The 25,937-nt window shown below is 43.6% G+C and overlaps 1 protein-coding gene across 1 annotated transcript; it reads left to right on the plus strand.

Annotated features, from left to right (window-relative positions):
- The first annotated feature begins 1,222 nt into the window (after nucleotides 1-1,222).
- Nucleotides 1,223-14,457, plus strand: RTCA (RNA 3'-terminal phosphate cyclase). Its single transcript, XM_059728082.1, has 11 exons — nucleotides 1,223-1,582; nucleotides 1,699-1,799; nucleotides 6,116-6,259; nucleotides 7,852-7,975; nucleotides 8,541-8,599; nucleotides 9,200-9,341; nucleotides 10,324-10,448; nucleotides 11,127-11,185; nucleotides 11,655-11,749; nucleotides 12,740-12,844; nucleotides 13,868-14,457. Exons 1-11 carry the CDS (start codon nucleotides 1,538-1,540, stop codon nucleotides 13,964-13,966), a joined length of 1,098 nt encoding a protein of 365 aa, XP_059584065.1. The 5' UTR covers nucleotides 1,223-1,537; the 3' UTR covers nucleotides 13,967-14,457.
- Nucleotides 14,458-25,937: the final 11,480 nt, after the last annotated feature.

A 25,937-nucleotide genomic window follows, 5' to 3' on the forward strand; every position in this document is an offset into this window, starting at 1 on the left:
CAGGCAGCAGCATTGCAGAACAAAGGACGGCTTGATCAGTGGAGCATCAAGACCATTAGAAAGAGGAGAGGGTTGTTAACACCGTGGGATGAAGAGGGGTTTAGAGGGGTCAAGGAGGTTATAAAAACCAGGCAGTCAACTGACTCCGTCAGCACTACCTGACTAGAAAGGCTGCTGTCACAGCCAGGCAGGTGGTTTTACACTTTGGGTGGAGCAGGAATCAGAGAGGGTGAGGGGGATGCAAAATGCACCAGTCCCTCCCCCTCATCCACCCCTGAAACCAGTTTCTCTACCAGAGGGCTGTACCCTACAGTGCCTTGAGATACCTTCAAGAGTGCCACAGGGTGCCAAGCAATGTTAGCACTGTCAAGCGTGCCAACACAGTTCATAAAATAAACCCAGAGGTTGCAGACAGGAATCCGTCCTGCTAAAAACATGCTGACCTGGTATGTCCTTGCTGAGGTCTCTGCAGCAGAACTGCTCTAGCATTTGTCTGCAGTCAATGAACCAAGTGACCAGGAAAAGCTGCATTATCTGGGGGGGAGGGAGCTTGAATCTAACATGGTTCAGAACCACTGGTTTAAACCTCTCCTGCACCCACCCCATCACTGCTCCCCTCCAGCTACTGACCGACTCATGAATCAGACCCAACTCTTTGGCTTGAATCATAGAAAATGAGGGTCATAAGTGACGTGTAGCGGGGCCACGTACCCCGAGATTGGCCGCCGCCAAAGCTGCCACCGACTTCTGCAGGCGGTCCCTGCTCGCACCCGCCCCCCGTCACCGCCGACATCTGTAGGCGGTCCCTGCTCGCCATCTCCCACCGGCCACCGACACTGACACCGGCCTCTGCTCGCCGCCACGGTGCCCCCCAGTCTCGGGAGGCACCAGTCGTTCGTGACGAGGGCTGGAAGAGCCCTCAGGAGCTCGGCTAGTCCAACCAGCCCAGCGGGGCCTAAAAACATCCAACCCTCTCTGGGGAGCCTGTTCCAGTGCTTTACTACCCTCCGCATGAGAAGCGTTTCCTAATGTCTAACCGAAACTTCCCTTGCTGCAACTTGAGCCCATTGCTCCTCGTTTTGTCATCTGCCACCACCTCGCTCCTCCTCCGCGCAACCCCGCAGGCAGCTGGATAAACCCCCGCCCGCGCTCTCCTCTTCTCTCCGGCAGCCTGAGTACGCCCCGCCCCTCCGCGGGACCCGCGCGGAGTCATCCAAAGGCGAGGCCAGTGCTGCGTCTAGTCTAAGGTGTCGGCGGTGCGCGAAGGCCCGGCGGCACCGCACCAGCCGCGGGCGCAGGGAGGAGGCGCCGCCGGGGCCCGCGCCAGCCCCAGCCCCAGCCCCAGCGCTCCTGCACTGCAGCGGGGAGCCCGTGACTCCTCCCCGGGGCGCAGCCGGCCGCGCTCTGGCTCTGGCTCTGCGTCTGCTCCGCCTTCGGTTCAGCCGCCGCGATCGCGCTAGGGCTGCCGCTCCGCCGGGGCCTCGCTGCGTGCAGGGCGCGGGCGGCTTCTCTCGGCTGCGGCGGGCCCGGCTCAGCCATGGACCGGAACCGGGCGGAGGTGGATGGCGGGATCATGGAGGGGGTGAGTGCGAGCGGGGCCCTCGCTGGCGCCGGGCCGCGGGGCACGGATCCGGCGAGCCGCGGCGGTGAGGCCGCCTCGGCCCTTGATGCCACTCAGCCCGGGCCTCTGTGTTGCAGGGCGGCCAGATCCTGCGCGTCTCCACGGCCCTGAGCTGCCTGCTGGGGCTGCCCCTGCAGGTGCGGAAGATCCGGGCCGGGAGGAGTCAGCCCGGCCTCAGGTAAGGCCCCCCGTGGGCACGACCGGGAGACCAGCCTTTACCACGAGGGAACGGGGAAAAGGTGCCTGAAGCCAGGGCAGTCTGCACCACTCTCCACAAACCCCTCCCTGCTGTGGCGCAGGAAGCAAATCTGGTAGAGCTAGTGCCACTGTGGGATGCCAGCCCCTGCTGCGGTCAGTTCTCCACAGGACAACAAGATGAAGCTGGCTGCCCCTGTCCCTCTCTGCTGCTACAGCAGGGGTGGGCAATTACTTCGGGGGGGGGGTGGCTTACTGAGTTTTGGCAAGCCATCAAGGGCCACATAACAGGCAGCCAGGAGTGGATAAATAGTTTTCTAAATGTTTTAGGGGTCCCGTGGGCGGGATAGAATGGCCTGGCGGGCTGCATCTGGCCCCCGGGCCACACCTTGCCCACCCCTGCGCTACAGAGATGCCAGGAGGTCTCTGGAAGAGAGCCGTGCAGACAAGGCTGCTCTCTTAGGAAAGCATTCACTACTTAACTCCAGAAACCCTTGAAATCCTAATCTAGACACTTCGTGTAACCCTGGTGGGCTCTGGCACCAAGGGAAGCATCCGCTCTCTCACTGTTGTTCTCCCTGGTACGATTTGTAATGGGCAAACCGGTATTTGAGGTTTCATCTCCCAGAATGGACTCTGTCCCCGTTTCCCTCCACCTAAATCTGGTGCTGGATTCCCATCTGAAAGGCTGACTGTTTCACCTGCCCCAGGGGAAAGGCCACAGCCAGACTGTACAGGGCAGGGAAACTACAGTGTCATTAAGGTCAACGTTTTGGTTAGGTCTCCTGGGTCATGTCTCCCCTGCCTGATGGGCAGGAGGAGTCTCTCCCTTCCTCCCCACTTTCAATAGTTAGATTAGAAGTGGGTGTGAAAAGGATCACTCGCAGCTGCTAGGCAGACTTCAGGTCACAGCATGAGACTTCAAATATGATTGAGCCTGTAAAATGTCTTACTGAAACTCCCACAACAATCTTCCATCCTTAGAAAGGGAGAGGATTTATATAAATTTAGGTTCCCACAAGGTTGTTATAGTTGTTTTAAAAAGCTGCCTAAGGCCATATGCTTTTTTTTCCCCCCCCACATGGAAACTTTAATAACATTTGCTGCATGTACTTCTGTGTCTCAATTATTCAGTAATTAATATTCCTATGTGTGTCTACACGTCTGTTCTTTTATGAAATCTGTTTTCCTTTGACTTGTGACATATTACTATACTCACATCAGAGAGTTACAAGACCTGACATGTAAAGAACAGAAAAAATTATACTGATTACATTTTAATCTGAATTGCAGCTAAGGACAATTGGCTCTTTAGCAGTTGTAAACAGCAGACTTTGTTTATGTAGTTAAGTAGGGTTCGAATTACATTTTGACTGGGCAGGGTCTGCAAAAAAAATTGGTCTGCCCATTACGATGCCCTAATAAAATCGGAGACCCTCCCAGGTTATAATTTTCAAATCTTATGGGGGGGGGGCTCATGTCTCTTATGCGGGGGCTTAGCCCCTCCCTCCCCCATAATTTGAACCCTGTACTTAAATTGACACTGTCCATTTGAAACTAGTTAGCTTCACTGAAATGACCAAACCCCTTTTATAGGTATTGACCTACATGTCTTACACTTCCCTTGCATTTTTTGTTTTTAAATCAACCACATGTTCCTTGTTGATTTTCCCCAATGTTTTTCCTATTGCTTTGTGGAATGCCTACTTCAGTGATTCTCAACCGGGGTGGCACAGCACCTTAGGATGCCTGAGATCCTTTCAAGGGTGTCAGAGCATGCCACACAATGTTACCACTGTTAGGTTTAAACATGATTTACATGCTAAACCCAGAAACTTCAAATAGAAATCCATAGTTGTGATCTTTCTAGGTTCTTTGCAACAGGAAAAAGTACACTTTTTTTTTTTTGTTTTTGTAGGCAAAAGAAGAGTGAAAACTAAGGGCTGGCATTTTCCAAGGGGGTGTCTCAAGTTTATTCAGGGGTTACTCAAGTTTATTCAGGGGTTTCTAAAAAGGTTGATGACCTCCATGAACAGGACAGTGAATGCTTGCACAGCAGAGTTCCCAGGGCAGGAATGTAGATTTGTGCATGCTCTAGGATAGAGTTGGAAGCGCATGATTGCCCTGGTGTCCATCCCAGTCCTCTTTTCTGTCTCCATGGCAGGGACTGGGATGGGATTTCTACTACATCCTCTCTCTATCTATACCACATCCTGCTTCTGTCATCTCCTTGATAGACATAGGACCCCCATTCATTCCTGAACCCAGCTCTACTTCTCCTCTGGCACTCGGGTAGTTAAGAGAAGCCATAAAATTCTGAGAGAATCAGTTTGAATTTCTGCTGCTTCGGTTTAGACTGACATTTGCAATAGTTGTACAAATATATAATACTACTGTATATATATTATTACATGTACATATGTACTGGCATTGTACATGCATTAGGGCTGTGTGAAATTTCACCTGGCATTTCATTTCAAAACTGTTTCGATGCGTTTTGAGCTCGAAACAGTGAAATCGAAACAAAACATAAGCCTTCAAAACAGCTTCAAAACGAAACAAGAGAACTCTAAACATTTTGAGTTTTGAAGCCAGGCTTACTGGCTTCAGCGCCGGTCCCAGCCAGCAGCAGCTGCCTCCTGTCATCCGGCAGGCAGATCGGGAATTTGCCCGTACCTCTGGGAGGGCTGTGGGGACTGTGCTGGAGTCCTCCTAAGGGTACGGGCCCCCAATCTGCCTGCCAGATAACACTGGGCACGGCCTGCACCCAGCACTGGGAAGATTGGTGTTGCCACTGGCCCCAGGCAGCAGCACCTGGCTCCTGTCACGGGGGTACCACCACCAGGAGGATTGAGGCACAGCCCCCACAGCCTTCCCAGGGGTGCAGGCGAGCCTCCAATCTGCCTGCTGGCTGACAGGAGCTGGGTGCTGCCTCCTGAAGCCAGCAGAGCCGGGACAAATCAGCTTGTGCGGGGACCTGCCGCCCTGGGATCAGGGGAAGGTCCCTGCATGAGCTGATCTGCCCTGGGCCCTGCACCCTCCTCGAGCCAGCTTTGGTACAGGGCTAGGGCAGATCAGCTCGTGTGGGGACCCACCACCTTGATCCTGGGGAGGGTCCCCACACGAGCTGATCTGCCCTGTACCCATGCTGGAGCTGACTCAAGAAGGGTGCAGGGCCCGGGGCAGATCAGCTTGTATGGGGACCAGGATCAGGACGACGGGTCCCTGCACGAGCTGATCTGCCTCAGCCCCGTACCAGAGCCAGCTCGAGGAGGGTGTGGGGCCCAGGGCAGATCAGCTTGTACGGGGACCCTGCCCCGCCCCAGGATTGGGGTGGCGGATCCCCGCATGAGCTGATATGCCCCGGCCCCATACTGGAGCCGGCTCGAGGAGGGTGCAGGGCTTGGGGCATATCAGCTTGTGTGGGGACCCTCCCCAGCCCCGGGATCGGGGCGGTGGATCCCTGCACGAGCTGATCTGCCCCGGCCCCATACTGGAGCCCGCTCAAGAAGGGTGTGAGGCCCCCACTCTGGGATCGGGGTGGCGGCTCCCTGCACAAGCTGATCTGCCCCGGCCCCATACCAGAGCTGGCTCAAGGAGGGTGCGGGCTTAGGGAAGATCAGCTCATGTGGGGATCCTCCCCTGCCCCAGGATCAGGGAGGCAGGTCCCCGCATGAGCTGATCTGTCCCGGCCCCGCTGACCCCAGGCGGTAGCACCCGGCTCCTGTCAGGTGGCAGGCAGATGGGGGCCGCTGGCACCCCTGGGAGGGCTGCGGGGGCTGTACCGGTGTCCTCCTGGGGGTGCATGCCCCTGATCTGCCTGCCGGGTGACAGGAGCCGGGTGTTTGTCACCTGGAGCCAGCAGCAGCACCGATCTCCACAGCACTGGGTGCAGGCTGTGCCCAGCACCGGTCTGTCATCTGGCAGGCAGATGAGCCCGCACCCCCGGGAGTACTTCAGCACAGCCCCCACAGCCCTCCCAGTGGTGTGGGTGAGCCCCCGATCTTCCTGCGTGCTGCGTTTTGTTTCCCCATAATAACCTATGGGCGAAGCAGCAAAACAGTTTTGATGAAATGAAACGTAACAGTGCTTTCAAAACAAAACTTGAAATGAAACTGTTCCGTTGAATCGTCACAACAGAAGTCGAATTGGAACGGTGCTGTTTTGCACAGCCCTACTATATAAGTATATATAATAGTACTGTATATAATAGCACTAAAATATATAATGGTATTATAACATAATATGGGTATGTGGGCTGTCTGCATGTATGTTTTAATGTAGTATTATGACTTGAAGGCCTCAACATCTGTCTGGACTAGAGATGATTCGAGATTTATGTGAAGGGCAGCTGGAAGGAGGAGAAATTGGTTCAACAGAAATAACCTTCACTCCTGGGAAGATTAAAGGTGGAACCCACATAGCAGATACCAAAACAGCAGGGTATGTCTTTGTGCATGTGACAATTAATGTAGTAACTGTTGTTACCTGTTTTTTTAACTGCAGGAGGAGAATAGGGGGAGAACATAAAGAATTCATATTGTAAATTGGTGCTCTGAACTTAATTCATACTACATCAGCTGTATCTGACTTATGAAACCAAAATATTAACACCTAAATAAATAGGCTTATCAGGCCTTATCGTGACCTAGATTTTTATAAATAAACATCTGCAAAATAAGCCAGTCAACATAAAATAATTATTTGCATATGTGATACCACTTTTAACTTATGGTATATAAAAGACACTAAATAAATGCTAAATGCCGGTGTTAAAATATTTTCCCTTTTGTATTCAGAAATTTCACATGGGTGTGAATGCACACTTCTAAATTAAAGTGTAGCATGTCCTTGCAGTGATTTTTCATATGTACAATATTTATGAATCTAAAACTAATTTTGAAACCTGGTTCTAAAATAAAAAGGGAAGATTTATTTGTGTCCCTATAACTTGTAATGCTGATCCCTGAAATATGGGACAGTCATTTTCTTCTCCTCTGTCTCTTCATTCATATATTTTTATGGTTCCTGCTCCTTATTGGTTCTCCTTTTTTCTGCTGCACCTGAAATCTGCATGCAGAACAGAGGAACATGCATTTAATGTGAGTGAACCTAGTAGTATGTGGTTGTAGCACTAGCAATTGCTTAGGGGCACAAGGTTCCCTTTAATACAAAGTATTTTGGTGTAGGCTGCAGGAAGTACATGGGTGTTGTAAGTGATCAGGATGTTGTCCTCTGGGTACAAAAACAAAGGAAAGTTCAGGCAGGTGGCTTAATAGAAGAATTAGGCTTGGACACAGGCAGGGAAATAGCTCGGAGACAGGACAACTCAGAAATATTTGCAAATTAGACAAATACTGTCCCCAGTCTACTGGTGACTTCACTCATTCTTTTCACAGTCCTGAGTATTGTTTGATACTTGTGTAGAGTAAATAAGCTCAAAACAACATTCTTTGGTTTTGTGTTGTTCTGCAATATAAAGATTTTTTTTTTAGGAGACCCCTGGAATATTTCAAAGGCTTACTGAGGAAAGTAGCATTTCCAGATACATTTCTGGAGGTACCTTCCATTCCTTAGAGTTATCTTGTAGGGAATATTTACTGGGTTCCAACAATGTTTCTAAATATCTTTACTCTGAAACAATTAGCTAAACATTATTAAAATTTTCACAAACCTTTTGTGTTGTCCTCCTCTTGCTGGCTAACTGCTAATATCACTGGGCAAAGAAGCCAGAAAGCTGTGTTAATTTTCTTCTTAAATAGGAATAAATGCAAAAGAAGACTGACTCCTAGAACAAAAATCTTTATTTTTAGGCTTGCAAGGAAATACCAGTGACAAAAAAGTGCTGTTCGGTATTTCAGCAGGGTTATATTTTAAAGGGATGTATAATGTCAATTTAATTAATGGTTACCTTCAAACTGAATTATTCCATGTTACATACATCTATAAAAATGCTTTTGAAAGTTCTCTGATAGCTAATGATTTAAATGGACTATGGCTGTTTTACCTCTCAGTGTTTTCCAATTCTGTCTTAGGAGTGTATGCTTACTGATGCAGGTAGCAATGCCCTGTGTGCTCTTTGCTGCTTCCCCTTCAGAACTTCGTTTGAAAGGTGGTACCAATGCTGAGATGGCTCCACAGATAGACTACACAGTGATGGTAGGGGGCATTCTTCAGCTTGCTAAATCTTTCAGGTGTACATGCCAAGTACCTTAGCTACTTCTGTATGTTCCTATTGTAGGACTCTTTTTAAGTTTCCAGTGTGAAATAATATACAATAACCAGCTTAAATGTTATAGATAAGTGAGCATTCATTTGTTTGCATAAGAATACTGTTGTATTAATGTATCGTGTTTAGAGAGCAACTGATGCCTTGGAGAATTCCCTGGGACACATCTGCCTCTACTTATCTGTTTCTCTTCCTTTATTTTTAGAACTGGAGATCATTTGAGTTACAGAGGCTTTTGGGTCTGCCAGTTTTAAGTAGTGGTAGGGAAAGGGGAGGGTGGAGTTAAACAAGAATATCATTAAAATTGGTCTGGGGAGTAAAATATGAAAAACTTGATCATGTTGATCAATCCACCTGCAAGGCACTTAATATCTTTATATTGTATTTGAGATCCTAACAATAAAACTATTTTCATTTTGGAGTTCACTAGTAGGATGGAATAAGTTAATTAAAATCGATTTGTTCTACATTTTTAAAAATATGCTTATTCCTCAGGTCTTTAAGCCAATTGCTGAAAAGTTCAATTTCACATTTGATTGTGATATAAAGAAGAGGTAAGTTACATTCTTCCTGGTTGTGTAATACTTTGTGCTGGGCCTGTCTCTAGGGTTTCCATTAAATCAGAATGTTTTTCAGTCCCATTTTCCCGTTTCCCATTTTCAGTCCCAGTTAGAAAACCACTAACTTATGCAGTTTACCCATCTGTGGACAGATGATTGGCTATTAAGATACTTAATATTTTTCAGTTATTTTGAGATGAAAAAACTTCTTCATGTAGGATATTTCAGTTTCCTATACTGCTTACTATGTGAGATACACAATTCCTGCCTTAAGGAGCTTACTGTCTCTGTTTAGGTATGGATCCACACATGAGAACAACAAAAAGTAAGGTATTAAAAACATGGAAAAAGAGAAAATCTGTTACATTAGTATTATATAGTTAATAAGGTTCATTCTGTCCATGTTATGCTGGTAAGGCTATGTAAAGAATGGGTGAGACTTTATAAAGAACTTTAGCTTATCTAAAGTGGTGTGCTGTATAATAGATGTAAATTAGCAAAAAAAAAAAATGCTAAATTCATGTTTACTGTTTTCTTGCTTTGTTTGTACCCTTTCCTTTGCATTTAACCAGTCTGATTACCATTTTTTAATAGGGGCTACTATCCCCAAGGTGGTGGTGAGGTGATAGTTCGAATGTCACCAGTCAAACAGCTAAGTCCAATAAACTTGACTGAACGTGGTACTGTGACAAAGATATATGGAAGAGCATTTGTGGCTGGAGTCTTGCCAATTAAAGTGAGTGTGTTTAGATGTTCTAGAAGTATGTAACTCTATAATATAAATAACAATTATACAATTACTTGTCTATTGTATATGCTGTTTAATTTATATAAATTAATTGGTCCTGCTTTCTGTCAGCATACCTAAACATTTTTACTGTAATTAAAATCTAATTGTTCTGACCTTTAAAGAAGAAGGGCATAACAATATCATTTTAGACGTTTCTAAAATTTTTATATTTCGTAAATTTATGGTAACACCAAAAATATGAGGGAAAGACATTGTCCTTGCTCTGATCATTCAGAAGAGAAGCCTGTGGCAGAGATTCAAGATTGGGTGACTTTTTAAAAGATATGCTACCTCACAACCAGAAGTGAAGGCCTTGATTTAAGAATTTCTGGATGAAATTGTGTGGCCTGTATTATAGATCAGATGAGATGTTCATAATGGCCCTGTCTAGCCACAAAATCTACAACCCTATGAAAGTGTTGCTATGAGCTTTCCAAACACTAAGGAAGATGCACAATCTCTTTCCCAAGGTGCTTCTAACCTGCAACGTCAAATAGCTTTCCTATACCTAATAATATTGTAATAAAGATCCAGTCAGTATATCTCAAGATTTATCAGGGCTAAAAATAAAATCTTCAATTTTAGATAATGGAAAACTCTTGAATTTCTATTGCTACTGAAGCTACTGTTTAATATCTGTCAATAGTCCAGGACTGAGAATTGCCTGAACTTGGGAGAAAATTCTACTTTGAGAAATTAGAAGTCAGCTTGCACTGGTTTCAAACAGTGCATTATAAAATATTCATTTAAAAAACTTATCTCTTGTTAACATGGAATAACTTTTTGCAAATATCTATTATTATTATTATTATTATTATTATTATTATTATTATTATTATTATTATTATTAAGATAAGAGAGAAGGGGAATTTATACCAAGGATTTCTTTTAACTACAGCATCTAGTTCCTTTCTGTCTTTCCATATAGCTGGCGAAAGAGATGTCATCAGCTGCAGTGAGATGCATCAGAAAGGAAATCCGGGATCTTTACATTAACATTCAGCCTGTTCAAGAACCTGATCATCAAGCCTTTGGAAATGGAAGTGGAATAATGTAAGGCAAGACAAATTTCCAGTATACTTATCTACCTTAATGTCTTGCTAGCTTGCAATATGGATCTTTCTGAGACTGAGAGTTTGTCAAAAAGAAAGGAACATTCTTTCCTGTTTTAATTAAGAATAGTTAGGGTATTTTTAATAGTCCAAGAACCTTTAATACACACGTGCACGCATGCGCGCACACACACACGTGTGTGTATATACACTGAATCTTTGGCAGGTGAAGGTACCTTGGAATTGTTAGCAAAATAAAAGGTCACTTCTAAATATTCTTAAATTAAAGCTTGCTCAAAATTACAAAATGTATATGTTTAAGTATCTGAAACCTAAACAATTAAGACTGAAAGGGATTTTTAATTATGGTACATTATCTCACTATCTGGCCATTCCACGAGTCCTTCAGCAAAACCAAAGTATTCAGAACCCAATTAAAAAATGGGTTAGTTTGGAAGAAATGCAGCCTGCTTCATATCATAATGAAGCAAAAAGGAGAAAATGTTATTTTATTGGCTGGTCCTTTTTTGCCTTAACTGACATGCAAAAACTTATATTGATGTTACACTAGAGTTATTTATTTAAAAATCAAGCTTGCATTATATTTGACTACTTATGTCACTAAATGTATACAGTGTGTGCAATGTAGCTAATTTATTATGTACCTTTTCCTGTTTAGTATTGTTGCAGAGACTTCCACAGGTTGTCTGTTAGCTGGATCATCCCTTGGTAAAAGAGGTAAGAGTGGTATAAAGTTTTTAACTTTTCCAGGTGTAACTTTATCTACCAGTTGCATCTGTGAATTAGTTAACTTGCTCAGTGGTCCTCCAATGCTTTCAGCACTGACTTTTCAGGCAACTTCCCAATATGTATCTTCCACCCTAGTTCATATCATGTAAACTGCCCAGAGTATTTATGTTCAAGCTGTAAGACTGAATTTGGTTTTAAGAGGTATCTTGTTTGACTAAAACTGTTCTCGGAGCTGTTCTCAAAAAGGTGTTCCTTAAGTTCTTCATCAGCTGTGTGTGCTAATGAAGGATGAATCCTAGCCTTCAGAGTTCTTGTCAAGTGAACATCTGAGGCAAGAATATGAGAGTAAAGTTGTGTAAAAGACTGTTTTCTATGTAGTGTGTTCTCTGCACATTCCAACTGATTAATGAAGAGTACTGTTTGGGAGCATATTAATTCCCCAAACCCCTCTTTTTAGGTAAGAATTCTGACAAGGTTGGCATTGAAGCTGCTGAGATGCTGCTTAGAAATCTTAAACATGGTGGAGCTGTGGATGACTATTTACAAGATCAGGTAAGAATCCCACATGTAGACTTTTAATATTATTTTAAATCATCAAGGATACAGCAATGTATTTGAGTGTGTGCATTGTGTATAGAGTGTGTGTGTGTGTGTATAAATAATGTAAATGTTAAAAAAACCAAACCCATAAATTTCAGAAACGAGAGAGTCATTCCATGGCTTTCTAAGGAGATGCATTCAGATAATCACTAACGCCATAACTTATAAGGCACCTTTCAAATTGAGTTACCCTGAAACTGTAAAAGACTAGTTAGTGGGTAACACTCTCTGGTTCTTACTCCATAAGTCTTAGAAAGCTGTTTGTGTCTTGGGAGGAGGGCTTTCATGACCTTAATAAGATTAGCAGTCTACCCCTGAGGTAAAATAGACTTGTTAGGAAGTTTAGCAAGCCACATAAGGCTCTCAGAATAGTACAGGTATCTCTCAGCACTCTTCCTCTAAGTCTTGGGAAATTTCTCAACAAGTTCTAGCAGCATATTTGAGGATCTCCTTTCTGCAGACCTCAGTAAATCCTGAGGAACGCAGTGAAAGCCATTGTTGATAAATTTCTTTCCCACAACAAATCTAACGTCTGCAAAACAGTGGTTTCCCCTACTTACAGACATTGGGATGGGACAGTGTGAGGCAGAGCATATGGACGTGTAAGAAGCATTTCTCTCCAGTTTGCTTCATGTAGGAAATGGAGGGAGAAAACAAACTCCATAGCTATCTCCTGCTATACCATGTCCTGGACTGTAATGCTCCAGTTGAGCTGTATTTAACTTAAACTAATGAGTTCATTGGGCACTCTGTCATCTTCAAATTTGGTGAATACACCTGCTTTTAAATTTCAAAACCCCTTCTCAAATACAGCCCTTTCATGGTGTGTGTTAGGGGCTTTCTTCCTTGGTCTTATTTTATTTATCTTATTGTTTGGACTCTTCCACAGAGTTGTTAATTTTTGCAATTACAACTTTAAAATCTTTGTTTTCCCTCTTTAAGTTGATCATTTTCATGGCATTGGCCAACGGGGTGTCTAGAATAAAAAGTGGACCAATTACCCTTCATACCCAAACTGCTATACATTTTGCAGAGCAGCTAACAAAGGTGAGTCCTAAAGACTAGTGTGGAGTCCTGTCAATTAGTCTTCATTGTGTGCCTTAATATGCATTTGGTTGTGTAATCACCCACTTATGGTCTTTTGTGTGGGGTGTGCGCATAATTAATTTTCTTAGGGAAGAGATGTTTCCAGTACTATAGTTGGTATGAATTCCTGGCAAAGTCTCATAGAAATAATGAATAAAGATTAGTGGGTCAGAGTTTTAATTTTAAATTCCTTGATGTTGATTAAATTAGTAATTCTCAACTGGGATGCCATGCCACCTCGCCCCTGTGTGAGGAGGCTAATGATCTCCTCCCCCACCCAGTGTCCTCTGCCTTCTTCTATGGGGACTGCCACTGCTGCTGTCCTTCCCTTCTCTCAGGCAGCCCCTGCACTGGCTGCACCTACACTCCCAGCAGCTCACTTTCCTGCAGGTGGGGAGGATGAATGGACAGAGCTCAGCTGTCCATTTGCAGCCCAGCTCATCCCTCTACTCCTGCCACACTCCCAGGGCCAGCAGGAGGGGCTGCAGGGGCAGTTGCCAGTATATGAGATCCCACAGGATGAGTCTTAACAACCAGAGGTGCCCTTGCCGCCTCAGGTATAGATGGGATTTAGGGGGTGGGAGAAACCGTGTGTGGAAAGAGCAGAGGATGGCAGCGTTAGGTTCTGCCCCCACAGCTCTTACCTGGCACCAGCTAAATCAGTGGTTCTCAACCTTCTTAGCCTCAAAGGCATCCTTCTATCTTGTTTCTAAATCCAAATTCTAACTCAGTAATTCTCAACTAGAGTGCCATGGATTTCAGAAAAGTTATGGAGGGGTGCCATGAAGTTAAAGATTTTGAGAACCACTGGACTATATTTTTTCTATTTTGCCTTCCTTAAATATTTTAAGTAATTAGATCATGTAATATACATGCACATAATTTTAACTAAATATAATACAGTTAGACATCTAATATTCAAGGTCTGAATTAAAGTGCATTTTCATTTTTTTTCTAATACTTTTTTACCATCTTTTGTTTCAGGCCAAATTTACTGTGACAAAATCAGAAGAGGAAGATTCCACTAAAGATGCCTACATTATCGAGTGTCAAGGAACAGGGATGATGAACTCAAGCTTGTAGTTGTTGGGTTTGCTTTTTTTCACAAAAAAAAAAAAGATACCTCAGTGATGTGTTGCACTACATTTCAGTTGGCATATGAAACAGTGGTGAACAGAGGGATACTTTATCATATCTAATAGGTTCAATTTAACTTTGAAGATGAAGTGTAGCTTTTTCTTGGTGAGCTCAGAACACTCCATCATGTCTTCCTTTGATTGTTAACAGTAAAATGAGTACAGATGGGGCAGCAACTGGGATAAACTGCATGTGTTTGGGCAGCTAAAATATAATTGAGTAGCTTTAAGAATACATGTGCACCAGACTTAAACTATTTAAATGTGACACATCCATGCCTCTTGAAGCATGTAAGTTTATCATTTGGGAACCACTACATTACTTATGTCTGAAGAGTAGGGATAGAGCAGTGTAAAGTTACAGACTGATGGTGCATTTCTATTTCTGTAACCATTGTGCTGAAAATTATTTGGAAAAAGTAAAGCAGTTTCAACATATACGAACTGGTTATTTATTGTTGCTTGCTGTGTTCTTTCAGTAGTTCATGTTAGAGTGGGGTAGATTCAGTAGTTGTGAGTTGTTATATATTCAAAAATACTGGGCATGTCTACATGTTCATTAATGCAAAGTATTTACTGTGCATTTAGTTTAGTACTTGCTTAATGAAGTAGCAACTAAATGCGCAGTAACTACAGTTACTGTGCAGTAGCACCAGCAAATGATTTTTTTTGTGACACTTACTGAGCAGTAGCCTAATACTATTGCACAGTAGTGTATTATCACAGTTTTTGCCTGACATGCTACTACGCAGTGTTATTAGGGTATTAAGTGTCTCTTATCGACACGCCTGCTGTGTAGCAAAAAATCATTTTCATTTACTCAACAAGGGTTTGTAGACATTAGACAAATAATTTAGGCACAAGTTCTAATTTGATCCTGAAACACTTTGCACATGGAGAACAAACAGACACATGAAATTACTTATCCAAAACCGCACAAGAAACTGCAGCAGGGGCAGTAAGCAAGGCCAGATCTCCTGAGTCCCAAACCAGAACTTAATCCATGAGATCTTCCTTTGCTTGGTTGTGTCTAGTGCACTTTATGTTTAAAGGTTCTAGCTGAAAGTAGAAACTGTTCTCTTTAAGATCATTTTTTTTTCAGTTGCTTCACTGAGTGTAATCGTCAGGAACGTAGCACTGAATTTGGAACTGAAGGATGCAGTACTGAACTTTTGAAAAGCCACATTCTGTCTGGTAAACAATGCCTAGTTGTTCTTCATCTGAGAAAATTCCTGCAAAGAAACTGAACTTGTTTTCTTTTTAGTAAAGAAAATACAGTTCTTAAGAAGTTTGCATTTTTAACATTAGGAATGGCCTAATGGTGGCAGCAGATACCATACAAACCATCTTGTTATGAACTGAAATCTAGTTCTAAAGAGGAAAGCAGGAGCTTGTCACAATACGTTACAAGCTGTTCTTAATTTTTTTTCAATAATTTCTGCCAGTATGAAGACAAGGACCCAAAATATTTATCAGAAAGCACATACGCAGTTGCTCTTTACTCTTATAAAAGCACATACTTGTAAAGTGGAGATATTAATATGTCTTAATTTTTTTACTTGTTTGCACGATACAAGAGATGAATGCACATTCCTAATTTTCCTTTAATGGCTAGTATCCCAGTGAATTGTTAGATGCTTTTATATTTTAGAAAGACCTAACAGCCAAAGAAAACTGATGATGAAATTTTAATTTTGGAACTTCTCTGGAATTACAAACTAATTGGTGTTAAACAGGGAGAGAAAAGAATCTTTTCCTGTTTTTTAGTTAAAAGTAATACAAAAAAAGGTGTCTCTAACATAGATCCTTTGGTGTAGCCATGTTACACTTAGTGCAAGGGGAAGTAAAGATAATGTTATTCTTTCTTGATATTTGGTCAGTTTGCTTGCATCCATGCAAGTTAGAACAGTATCAGAGTTGCTGCAAATTATGCCCAGCTACAGTGTTCTCCAACGTATCATTCTAGCATCTCTCTCTTTCTGGGAAATGCTCAAGTTGCTGATTTTGGGGGCTATTTTGCTTTTGTATGCTGGCACAAAGCAGTTGCAGTGCAGCCAGGATCTAAGATCCTCTAAAAGCTAAAGCAAGAACTGATTCTAAGTACAGTTATATTATTGTTAAAACAAATCCTTTTTTATGCAATCTAATATATGTTTCAAGTGTTCCCTTGTATATCTTGGGAAATGTGCATAGAGTGTGTATGTGTGTGTGTAGAGAATGTAAATGTTAAAAGAAAAAAAATAGTCATTCCATGGCTTTCTGAGAGAATGTGTTCAAATAATCACTAACTCCATAACTCTTAAGGAGTCTTTCAAATCGAGTCACCCTGAAACTACACAAGAGTAGCTAGCATGTATTTCTAGGGCAGTATAGTTATTGAATTCTAAATAACTGAACAGCTTTATAGCAGTAGACGATAATAATTTGATTAATCCTAATATGCAGATAATCAGTTTCATATTAAACACTTTAAACCTTTACTAGAATTAATCCATTTCACAAGGAGTGATAAAATTCTCATTCTCTTATAGATGTTCCTTTTACTTGACACAAGCCAGGATTGCTTGTGTCTCTGCATATTACAATCTAGCCATGGGTTTTTCATTTACATTTAAAAACCTTTAGAAACTGCCTTTTCTGTAACTGCTTGTTTTGTCCTGTCGCTGCAGCATATTAACCATCAAAGAGTTATGTCCCACTTTATTGCCAAAGATTCTTTGCAGGTTTTAGTCGTACCTAAGAAATGTTGATGCCTAGACAGTTTAAAGATTAATAAACCAACATCTTAACAATTAATAAACTAACAGAGCTAGACCCTGCAATGTTGAGAGAAGATTATGAATATAGGTTTCCTTCAATTTATGCTGCACATGCGTTCCCGTAGAACATCGCATAAATCAAATTTGCATAAAGCAAACACACTTTACAGTGTAACAAGTAGGAATAGGTTCCGGTGGCGATGAGGGAGGGAGGCTGGGAGTAGGGAAGGGGTGAGGAGAGGGTTGCCACTCCCAGGGCTGCACAAGGCAGCAAAGCAGAGGGAACAGAGCAACACTCACCGCAGCACCAGGAGCAGCTGGCATAAGCTGCCTGCAGCTGCTGGGCTGCACCATGCTCTGCCTGTCCCCACTTACCTCTGCTTCTGGGCTACACTGTGCCCTGGTGCAGACAGCTGGTGTCAGCTGCAGTGGCCCCAGGAGCAGTGATTGCAGCCCATGCTGGAGCAGCCCCGAGAGCAGTCAACACCAGCTGCCTTCACCATAGCACAGCATAGCCCAGGAGCAGGGGTGAGCCCAGGCACAGGGGAAGCAGACGGAGCATGGTGCAGTCCAGTGGCCACAGGCAGCTGGCACCGGCTGTTCCCAGGGCCGCTGCAGCCAGGGCTAAGGTGAATGGAGACATGGCCCTTTCCCTTCCCCCCGCACAGACTTATCTGCTTGGACAGGGGGGCATCTATGCTGATCGCATAAGAGTGAATTTACCTCGCATATGACAAATTACGGGTCTAAATATGCTCGTTGCACAAGAACAAATTCACATATAAAGAACCCGCATAATCGAGGGAAACCTGAAATGAAACTGATAAATGAATGAACATCTTTTGGATTGATATAGTCCTTCTATTCTTTATGCATTTAACGCTTTCTGTATGAACAGTAGTTTTAGAATTCAGGATAAACCTGGCTACGGTGCGGGTGTTTTTTAGAAATTTTAGCTGAAATGCTCATTTAGTGTAAACTATGCATATCTACAGAAGACACTACTGTGCAGTGGTAAGTACTAAATAAATGTGTACTAGTATAAGCAAGCACTAAATAAATGTGCAGTAACCAGAGTTACTGCACAGTAGCACCGGCAGGCATCTTTTAAGTGATGCTACTATGCAGTAGCCTAATACTATGAAACTATAATACCATGCAGTAGCATATTAGCATTGTCTGTGCTGTGATGTGCTACTGCGCAGTATTATTCAGCTACTGTGCAATCAGTATCTCATGTAGATGTGCCCACTGTCATGGTTGCATGGACTTCACTGAAGCCAAGAACAACTTATGTCATCTGAGGATATATCTAAAGTGCAATCCAAAGGTCTGATTGGAGCTCATCCATACATATCTGAGCTTGTTAAGTATCAGTAAAACAGGATTCAGTGGGTGCATCTACCCGTGCAGCTTGTGCTGGAGTATACTGCTCCCAGGAGCAGCATTTATACATGTGCCTGGGACCACAGTGGGTTGAGCTGGGACAGAGCAGCTCAGGCTGGCAGGGAGCCCAAGAGGTCAACCTGCCACCCCAGCTCGACATACTGTGGAGGGGCTGGCTAGGGCATGAGGGTGCTACAGTGTGAGGGCTAACCAGCAGGCAGCCCCCACACTGTAGCACCCTCATGTCCCAGCCAGCCCTGGTCACTGCCTATACATGCATTTCAGTGTATATAACTACTTCACTGTAGGACAGTACTTGTTCCGGACAGTAGTATCCTACAGTAGAGTTAATTAATTTACTGTGCCCTAATACGAGCGTGCATGGTAGATGGTGATGCTCTACTACAGAGCTAATTAGTCAGCTCCACAGTTAAGCATACATGTAGATGCACCCAGTATGTGTTAAAAAAACTCAGTGGCTGGACCAATCTGAGCTTCATGTTGCCATGGCTACATTTAGATGCAGGAAAAATGATGATGTTTGGAAACTAGTGTTTACATTTTAGAGCAGAACCAGTTATGAAAAATGTGGAATGTGATGTGGATTAGTTAATATATAACTTTGTATTTCGACTCTCTTAAGCTGGAATTTAGGGTGCTCATCCATTAACTAAAGTTAACTAAAGTTTTGCAGTTTTATTAACAGACAACTTTAAAAAAAAATGTAAATCATTTGTGATAAAGCTAGATTAAGAGAATGCATTAACTTTTTGTTCAGTATGAGCTGAGACATCATAAGCACTTGCTCTACAAATACGCACTGAGCTTTCTTATGTAAATTGGGGTAATAAGTATCTATATAAATATTACTGTGGGTGTTCAGTTAAGGCTGAGATGCTTGTATTTAATGTACTCTAACAAATAGTGGAGATGACTCACCAGTAAGCTCCTATATGCACCAAGGAATTAGATGCAATTAATCTGTTCATATTGTGTCCAATTTGCCATATTCCTCATGTTTCCACTGGATGGGAATTATATTTGTAAGTTAATTTAAAGATCCAAAAAAGGAATTGGCTAGAACAATCTGGCATCTAAAATCTGCAAGTTAAATAACGAATACAATGCGTGCAGTCTGACAGTCACAAATTGCTCTCAAGATGCGAAGACAATGCAGTCAAACTCTTCCCAGAAAACATGATTTTTTTTACACGTTGTTCCCATTCTGCCTATAAAATGATATGATCTACTTAGACTTGTAAGTTGTATTTGCTCTTCACTGTGGTATCCAAGTGCAACAGAATGTCAGAAATATAGACAGAGAAACAACACTGTTCCTGATGCAATCTGAAAATGGAGCACAGAGCGTGTGTCTACACATGCTTTTACACACGCCTAAACTTAATACACATTTCCCCAATGCACATTAAGGCAGTTTAGGTGCATGTTTACACGTGCATGTGCTAAGGCGCATTAATGCGGTGTGTGGACCAACTTGGGGCTAACGTTAGTCCCAAGTCAGTCGGCATACACAGTGTTAATGCACCTTAGCACATCTTCATGTGCATTAAGGCGCTTTAGCTATTTGTGCCTAAATTTGATACCTGTTTTTGCAGGTATCAAATTTAGGCATGAATAGCTTAAAATCACCATTTTTAAGGTGCGTTAAAGGCACGCGTGTCGATCTGCACCCTTCATGCATCTTAACAATGGCTAATGTGCCAGTGTAGACGCACTCAGACTCTACTAACACAGAGCTGATCATTCTGTATGTTACTGATTAAACTACGGTATATGCTTTCCTAAATTAAAGAGATCACCTAATCAGTGTCTTGCCTGGGCAAATTATTGATCAATCCGTGGATATTGCCACATAACTCTGATGAAACACAGAACCAAACTTACAAGCAAGGAATCTTGTGGGTGATATCTTTTATTGGACCAACTGCATGGTTAGGATAGACTTCAACAAGCTCTTGAATGCAGTGCATTCTTCTTTAGGTCACTTCTTCACTTTTAAATCAGAAATGCTGAAGTAAGATAAAATGGTTCAAAACCATGGCGATCTAGTTTAATTATTTTTAGATACCTACCACTTGCCTAACAGTGGACTAAGAGGCAAATGCACAAATTATCTCATGGATACCACAGACAATGTAGTCTATAAACCCAAAAAAGTAAAGCTAATGTCTGACCAGTAAGTAGGTTGATCAGAACAATCAGACAAAAGGGTTTCACTTCCCCTCCTTTTTCTGTAACATACCACAGAAAACTGAGTAAAAATCATGGGAGCTACTCTACAGCTGAGCCCAACAGAGGCATAAGCAGGCAAGGTTCTTTGGGTAGATGTGTTATCTTTTATTAGACCAACTAAATAGTTGGGGAAAATGTTCTTTGCAAACTTTCGGCCACAAACACCTTTCTTCAGGGATAGGGAGACTCTGCTGGTGTTATGTGTTCTTCAAGGTAGAAAAGCTATTTTTCAACATGCAGTTCTGTGAAAATGCAAATGAGTGGTAGTGTGGGAGACAATGGGGTAGAAATAAGAGGGAAGGGGAGGAAAGGAGGGAAAAATGTGAAAGAATATAGCTGGTCAGCTGCAGGCAGATTACCTGGCGTTGTTCTTAGACCAGCACAGTACAACAACGCAGAGGCATAAGCGCACACACAGGTGTGTGCTAATTCAGAAAGGCAACAAGAGCGCATTCTGTAGATAAGAAAATACTAGCCCAGTAGAGTAACTAGAGGTGGGTGAGAGGGACACCAGCCCTGAGTGCCAATTTAGGAGGGGCAAAATTGTCACCCACCCCTGTGGAGTCTGCACCTCAGCAGCAAAAGCAGTCCTACAATGTTGTTCTTGCAGCAGCAACTGATGCTTTAAGAGCAGGAACCAGAGTGGGCAGAGCACATGGTGGTGGCAGCGATAGCAGCAGCAGCCATTGCTCCTAATGACTGTTTTGGCCAAGACTACTGTTCCCCCCACCACACTGAGGACCCATGCATGCCCCCCTGCACCCCAGTCTCAGAACCATGGTCCACCACCTCCCACAGGGCTTGCCCAGGGTGCAAATCCTGCTCGTTATGCCACTGTACTAACCTATTCTAAACCAGAGAAGCAGATCACCGAGTCTATTAAAAGCTATGTATACCCTTAAATATCAGGCCTAGATTAGAAGAGGTGAGACCTTTGAGTTCTGATCCCAGCTAAAAACTATGCATGCTGTTTTGCAGCCTTTTCATTATTCCTCCTCCTGCTCAGGAGTCTGAAGTGTGTTCCAGACAATCCCAGAACTCAGAGAAAATAAAGGCACTTCAATCAAGCAAAGAAATCTGATTTGAAAATCCCAACTTAAAATACATATATTGAATATATATTCAATTTCTTTCTACATATACCTGAGCCAGGCAAATTAGGCTGAGATCCTAGACAAATTCTGTCAGTCATGCCTCATAAGTGCTAAATTTGTTCTAACAAAAAGTTGGTTTATAAAGGCAAATTTTATACCAGAAAATGTCCAGGACTACATCTCTTCCACTCCTCCTCTTCCTCCAAATAAATGTATTTAGTAGCTTTAATGAATTTCAGAAGTGGATGAATGACCCCTGTGCAAGCAATCAGTAAAGTATTTTGTGATGCTTCCACATGCAGGACTTCATACAAATGGCAGATTATTACACACTCTACCCTGTAGTGTTGTTTAATACCAGTCCAGCCAACCTATCATCACCTAGAAGTGAGCCAGTTGACCCTGTTAATGCTTTCTTAGCCATCAGTGTTTGTAACAACTGTGTAGAGAAAGACTCATTTTGACTCTAGTGCTGTCTGTCACATTGACTTTAAAGTTCATGAGGAAAACAGAGTGGATGAAGTGTTGTTTTTATCAGCATCCATTTCTATATGCAAAGGCTGAACAAGACAGACTCCAGCACGCTATCTTTTAATACCATCAGGCCAGGTTCTGCTGTTGCTTATGTAACCTGGGTGGTACTCCAAGAGGTACCCCCTCTCCAATTGAAGGGATCAAAGCAGGTGTACAAGCGCTGTGGGAGGTGTAGGGACCCTCCTACCCCTATAGAGCAGAGCCAGATCACTGATGGGGACTTAACTATATACCTTTTAAGGCGAGAACAGTACTGGGAACATAACCAGTATAAACCAGGGGGGCATAGGGGACACTACAATGCCCCGAGTGGGCAGGATTCAATAAAGGTTAGACACTTACAATCATAGACATATTCATCCAGTTGACAAAAAGACAGGGTTAACAAAATATCAAATACAAACAGCAGAACAAACAATAATGGTTGGTGAAATATAAAAGGTACAAAATACAAAATGACACGGAATATAGGGCCTAGGTACCTGGAGGGGGAGAAAGGGAGAAAAAACACAATGGCCCTTTTCCACTGCAACAAGAATTTCTCCCTGTTAGCCCCAAGCCACCACAGCTGGGATTTGAACTCAGATCTCCCACAAGGTGGGCAGAAACTTTGCCACATAGCCAGCAGTGCTAGTGCTGCTCTAAGCTGCTAGGGGTCTTGACCTTCCCAGAGCCCCAGCCTCACATCGAGCTTCCTGGCCTCTTACTGGAGGAGCTGGAAGCAGAGCTGGGAACCTCTCAGGTCGCTGCTCAGATACTTGCTGGAGCTGGGGACCCTCTCCTGCTGGCCACAACTTCTTGTAGGGGATCCTGGAGCCCAGCGGGAGCCTCGCCTGCTGGCTGTATGCCGTGCTACTGAGGGTCCAACTGCTGCAGGCAGGTCCCACTCCTTCAGGCTCTTCTGGGGCAACTGCTCCGCCCCGTTGGCTTAGCTCTTGCCAGCTCCTTGAAGTTCCTTCCTTGTAGTCCCTTGCTGGTCTCTTCTCTGAGTCAGCTGTGCTGTGCTGCCCCTTTTATCCCCCTCCAGGTGACCCACGGGGCCAATCAGGGGACATGGAGGGTGAGTCTCTGGGGTCTGATTGGTGAGGAAAGTGAATCCCAAGTCCTCCAATCATCTTTTACCCTTTCAAAACCCCTGGACTAAGTCACTGCCAGCTAGCCCGTCACACTTACACCATTGTCAAGCCAGAGTAGTTACACTACTGACTTTAATGGAGTTTCTCTCACTTTATGCTACTGTAAGTGAGAGTAGAATCTGGTCCACAGCAGCAGCCAGAGGCTTTTTAAAGTCCCAGAGCAGTTAAGATTTCCACCCTTCTCAGCACCCCTTCCCTTCCTCTCCTTGCTCAGCAGCACGTTCCAGCCCTCCCTTCCTTGGCCCCTGCTGCTGCTGTCTCCAGCTGTCCCAGGGGTGGGAGGCTCCAGAGCTGCTCCTGTTAGGCCCCAGCTCAAGTCTGGGTTCGTGCCTGGTATGCAAAGGCCAATAAAGATACCAGGGGTGAAAGTATAAAAAAGATTTATTGCTAGCAATAAAAGGTGCAAGCAGAATAATTTCACAAGACAAGCACACACATATTCAATACTGAGCCCCTTATATACAAGAGGTTGAATCTTCATAAGCATCCTTGTTTGCTAATTGGTTATAAAGGAGTGACGCAAGGAGTTCTTTACTGAGCATGTCTCTATACCTGTGTTTTAGCTATGTATCTCATTAACATACATATATGTTTCATTAGCATATATCTTCCCCGCCTAGGGGTGTGATTTTTAGTATTATAATGAGCTCTTTGTTCCAGTAACTCTGATTCTGTTTAAGTAAACCTTTAAGTAAAAAGACTGCCGGTGGTAGGGGTTACAGGGAAGGCAGTAACACGATCCTTCCTACAGCCAATGACCTGTAATCTTGGGCAGGCCGAAGTTACTCATCAATTCTTGTACATGCCAAACTGCCCCGTTCCCCTTTTAGGGAGAGACCTCCTCTGTAAACTGCAAGCTACGTTATCGTTCCAGGATGGGAAAATGTTTTTAACAGTGCCTCCTGAAAAGGGGTGGCATTTACAGGCTTGCCTTCTCGGTCTTCTCCAAGAGGAGAGTACACCGGATATTCCTCAACCCCTGCTCGATGCTGTTGTTCCATGGGTATGGGCAGGTCACCGACCCGGGAAGGCTAAAAATGCTGACCCTGTGAAGATTCAACTTTTGCCAGGGGCCCAGCCTCCATGTGTGAAACAATAGCCAATGCGGATGGAAGCCAGGAAAGGACTGAAGCCGTTAGTTGAACGGTTCCTGGAGTATGGCCTTCTCCGTGAATGTACATCAGCTTTTAACACACCCATCTTGCCTGTGAAGAAGCCTAAGAGTAATGAATATCGTTTCGTCCAAGACTTGAGAGCTGTAAATAAAGTGGTTGTGAGTATATACCCGGCCGTGCCTAATCCGTACACCTTGCTATCTGCTTTGAACCCAGATCATAACTGGTTTACGGTTATGGATTTAAAAGATGCCGCCTTCTGTACACCGGTAGAGAGGGGATCTCAGGAAATATTTGCATTTGAATGGGAAGACCCAGATACTAGCATTAAGACTCAGTTGTGCTGGACTGTTTTACCCCAAGGATTTAAAAACAGCCCAACCCTATTTGGCAATGCATTAAGCAAGGATTTACGCAGGCTAAAATTGCCACTGTCCTGTGCTCTTTTGCAATATGTGGATGACTTGCTTTTAACAGCCACCACTGAAGCAAGCTGCCTGGAAGGAACAATTTGCCTCCTTAATTTTCTGGGTCAACAAGGATATCGCGTTTCCAGAAATAAAATGCAGCCCATATCCCAGAAAGTCACATACTTAGGATTTGAATTACAGCCTGGTCAGAGAGCCCTGTTGCCTGAAAGAAAAGAAGCTATATGCCGGCTGGCACCCCCAATAACAAAGAAACAACTACGAGGATTTTAGGTACAGTAGGTTTTTGCAGGATTTGGATTCCAAATTTTGGGGTTATTGCAAAACCTCTATATGAGGCAACACACAGAGATGAAAAGGTACTAGAATGGACTGAAGAGTGTGAGCAAACATTCTGCCAGTTAAAGCAGGCTCTCATTGAAGCACCCGCCTTAGGACTACTGGACATGAGTAAGCCTTTTTCCCTTTTTGTGCATGACCGAGGTGGGGTAGCCGTGGGAGTCTTAACACAGAAATTGGGTAGCTGGCAATGACCAGTGGCATATTTTTCAAAAAAATTAGACTTTGTGTCATGTGGATGGCCTGCTTGTCTCCGGGCTGTTGCTGCCACCTGTCTGCTAATACAAGAAGCTGAAAAGTTAACCCTAGGCCATGAAATGATTGTATATATTCCTCATGCAGTACTTACAGTCTTGGAACAGAAAGGAGGGAACTGGTTAACTCCGGGACGAATGGCTCGATATCAGGCCATCCTCCTAGATAAGCCTGAAATAAAATTGGCCATTTCTCACAATGTAAATCCAGCAACACTGTTGCCATCTATGGGTGACACACCAGATCTTGTGCATGACTGTTTACAAACATTGGAAACTGTTCATTCTTCAAGACCAAATTTGAGAGACAGACCTCTTGAAAAAGCTGACCTGGAGTTCTACACTGATGGCAGCTCGAGTATAGAGAATGGAATTTGAAAATCCGGATACGCTATTGTGACTACACAGAATGTGATAGAAGCACGACCTTTAAACCCATCTGTTTCAGCTCAAAAGGCTGAACTCATTGCTATGACTCGGGCTTTGCAATTGGCGGCCAACAAAACTGTCAATATTTATACTGACTCTAAATATGTTTTCCTTGTTTTACATGCTCACGGAGCGCTATGGAGAGAGCGAGGTCTACTTGATTCAAAAGGAACAGGCATTAAGCATAGCAA

The sequence above is a fragment of the Alligator mississippiensis genome, chromosome 5 (assembly GCF_030867095.1).
Source record: "Alligator mississippiensis isolate rAllMis1 chromosome 5, rAllMis1, whole genome shotgun sequence".
In the NCBI taxonomy this organism is placed as follows: domain Eukaryota; kingdom Metazoa; phylum Chordata; order Crocodylia; family Alligatoridae; genus Alligator; species Alligator mississippiensis.

Coding starts and splice junctions, on each gene's coding strand:
- RTCA (XM_059728082.1), top strand. CDS start 1,538: ATGGACCGGAACCGGGCGGAGGTGGATGGCGGGATCATGGAGGGG. Junction 6,260..7,851: donor GCAGATACCAAAACAGCAGG/GTATGTCTTTGT, acceptor ATTCTGTCTTAG/GAGTGTATGCTTACTGATGC. Junction 12,845..13,867: donor TTGCAGAGCAGCTAACAAAG/GTGAGTCCTAAA, acceptor CTTTTGTTTCAG/GCCAAATTTACTGTGACAAA.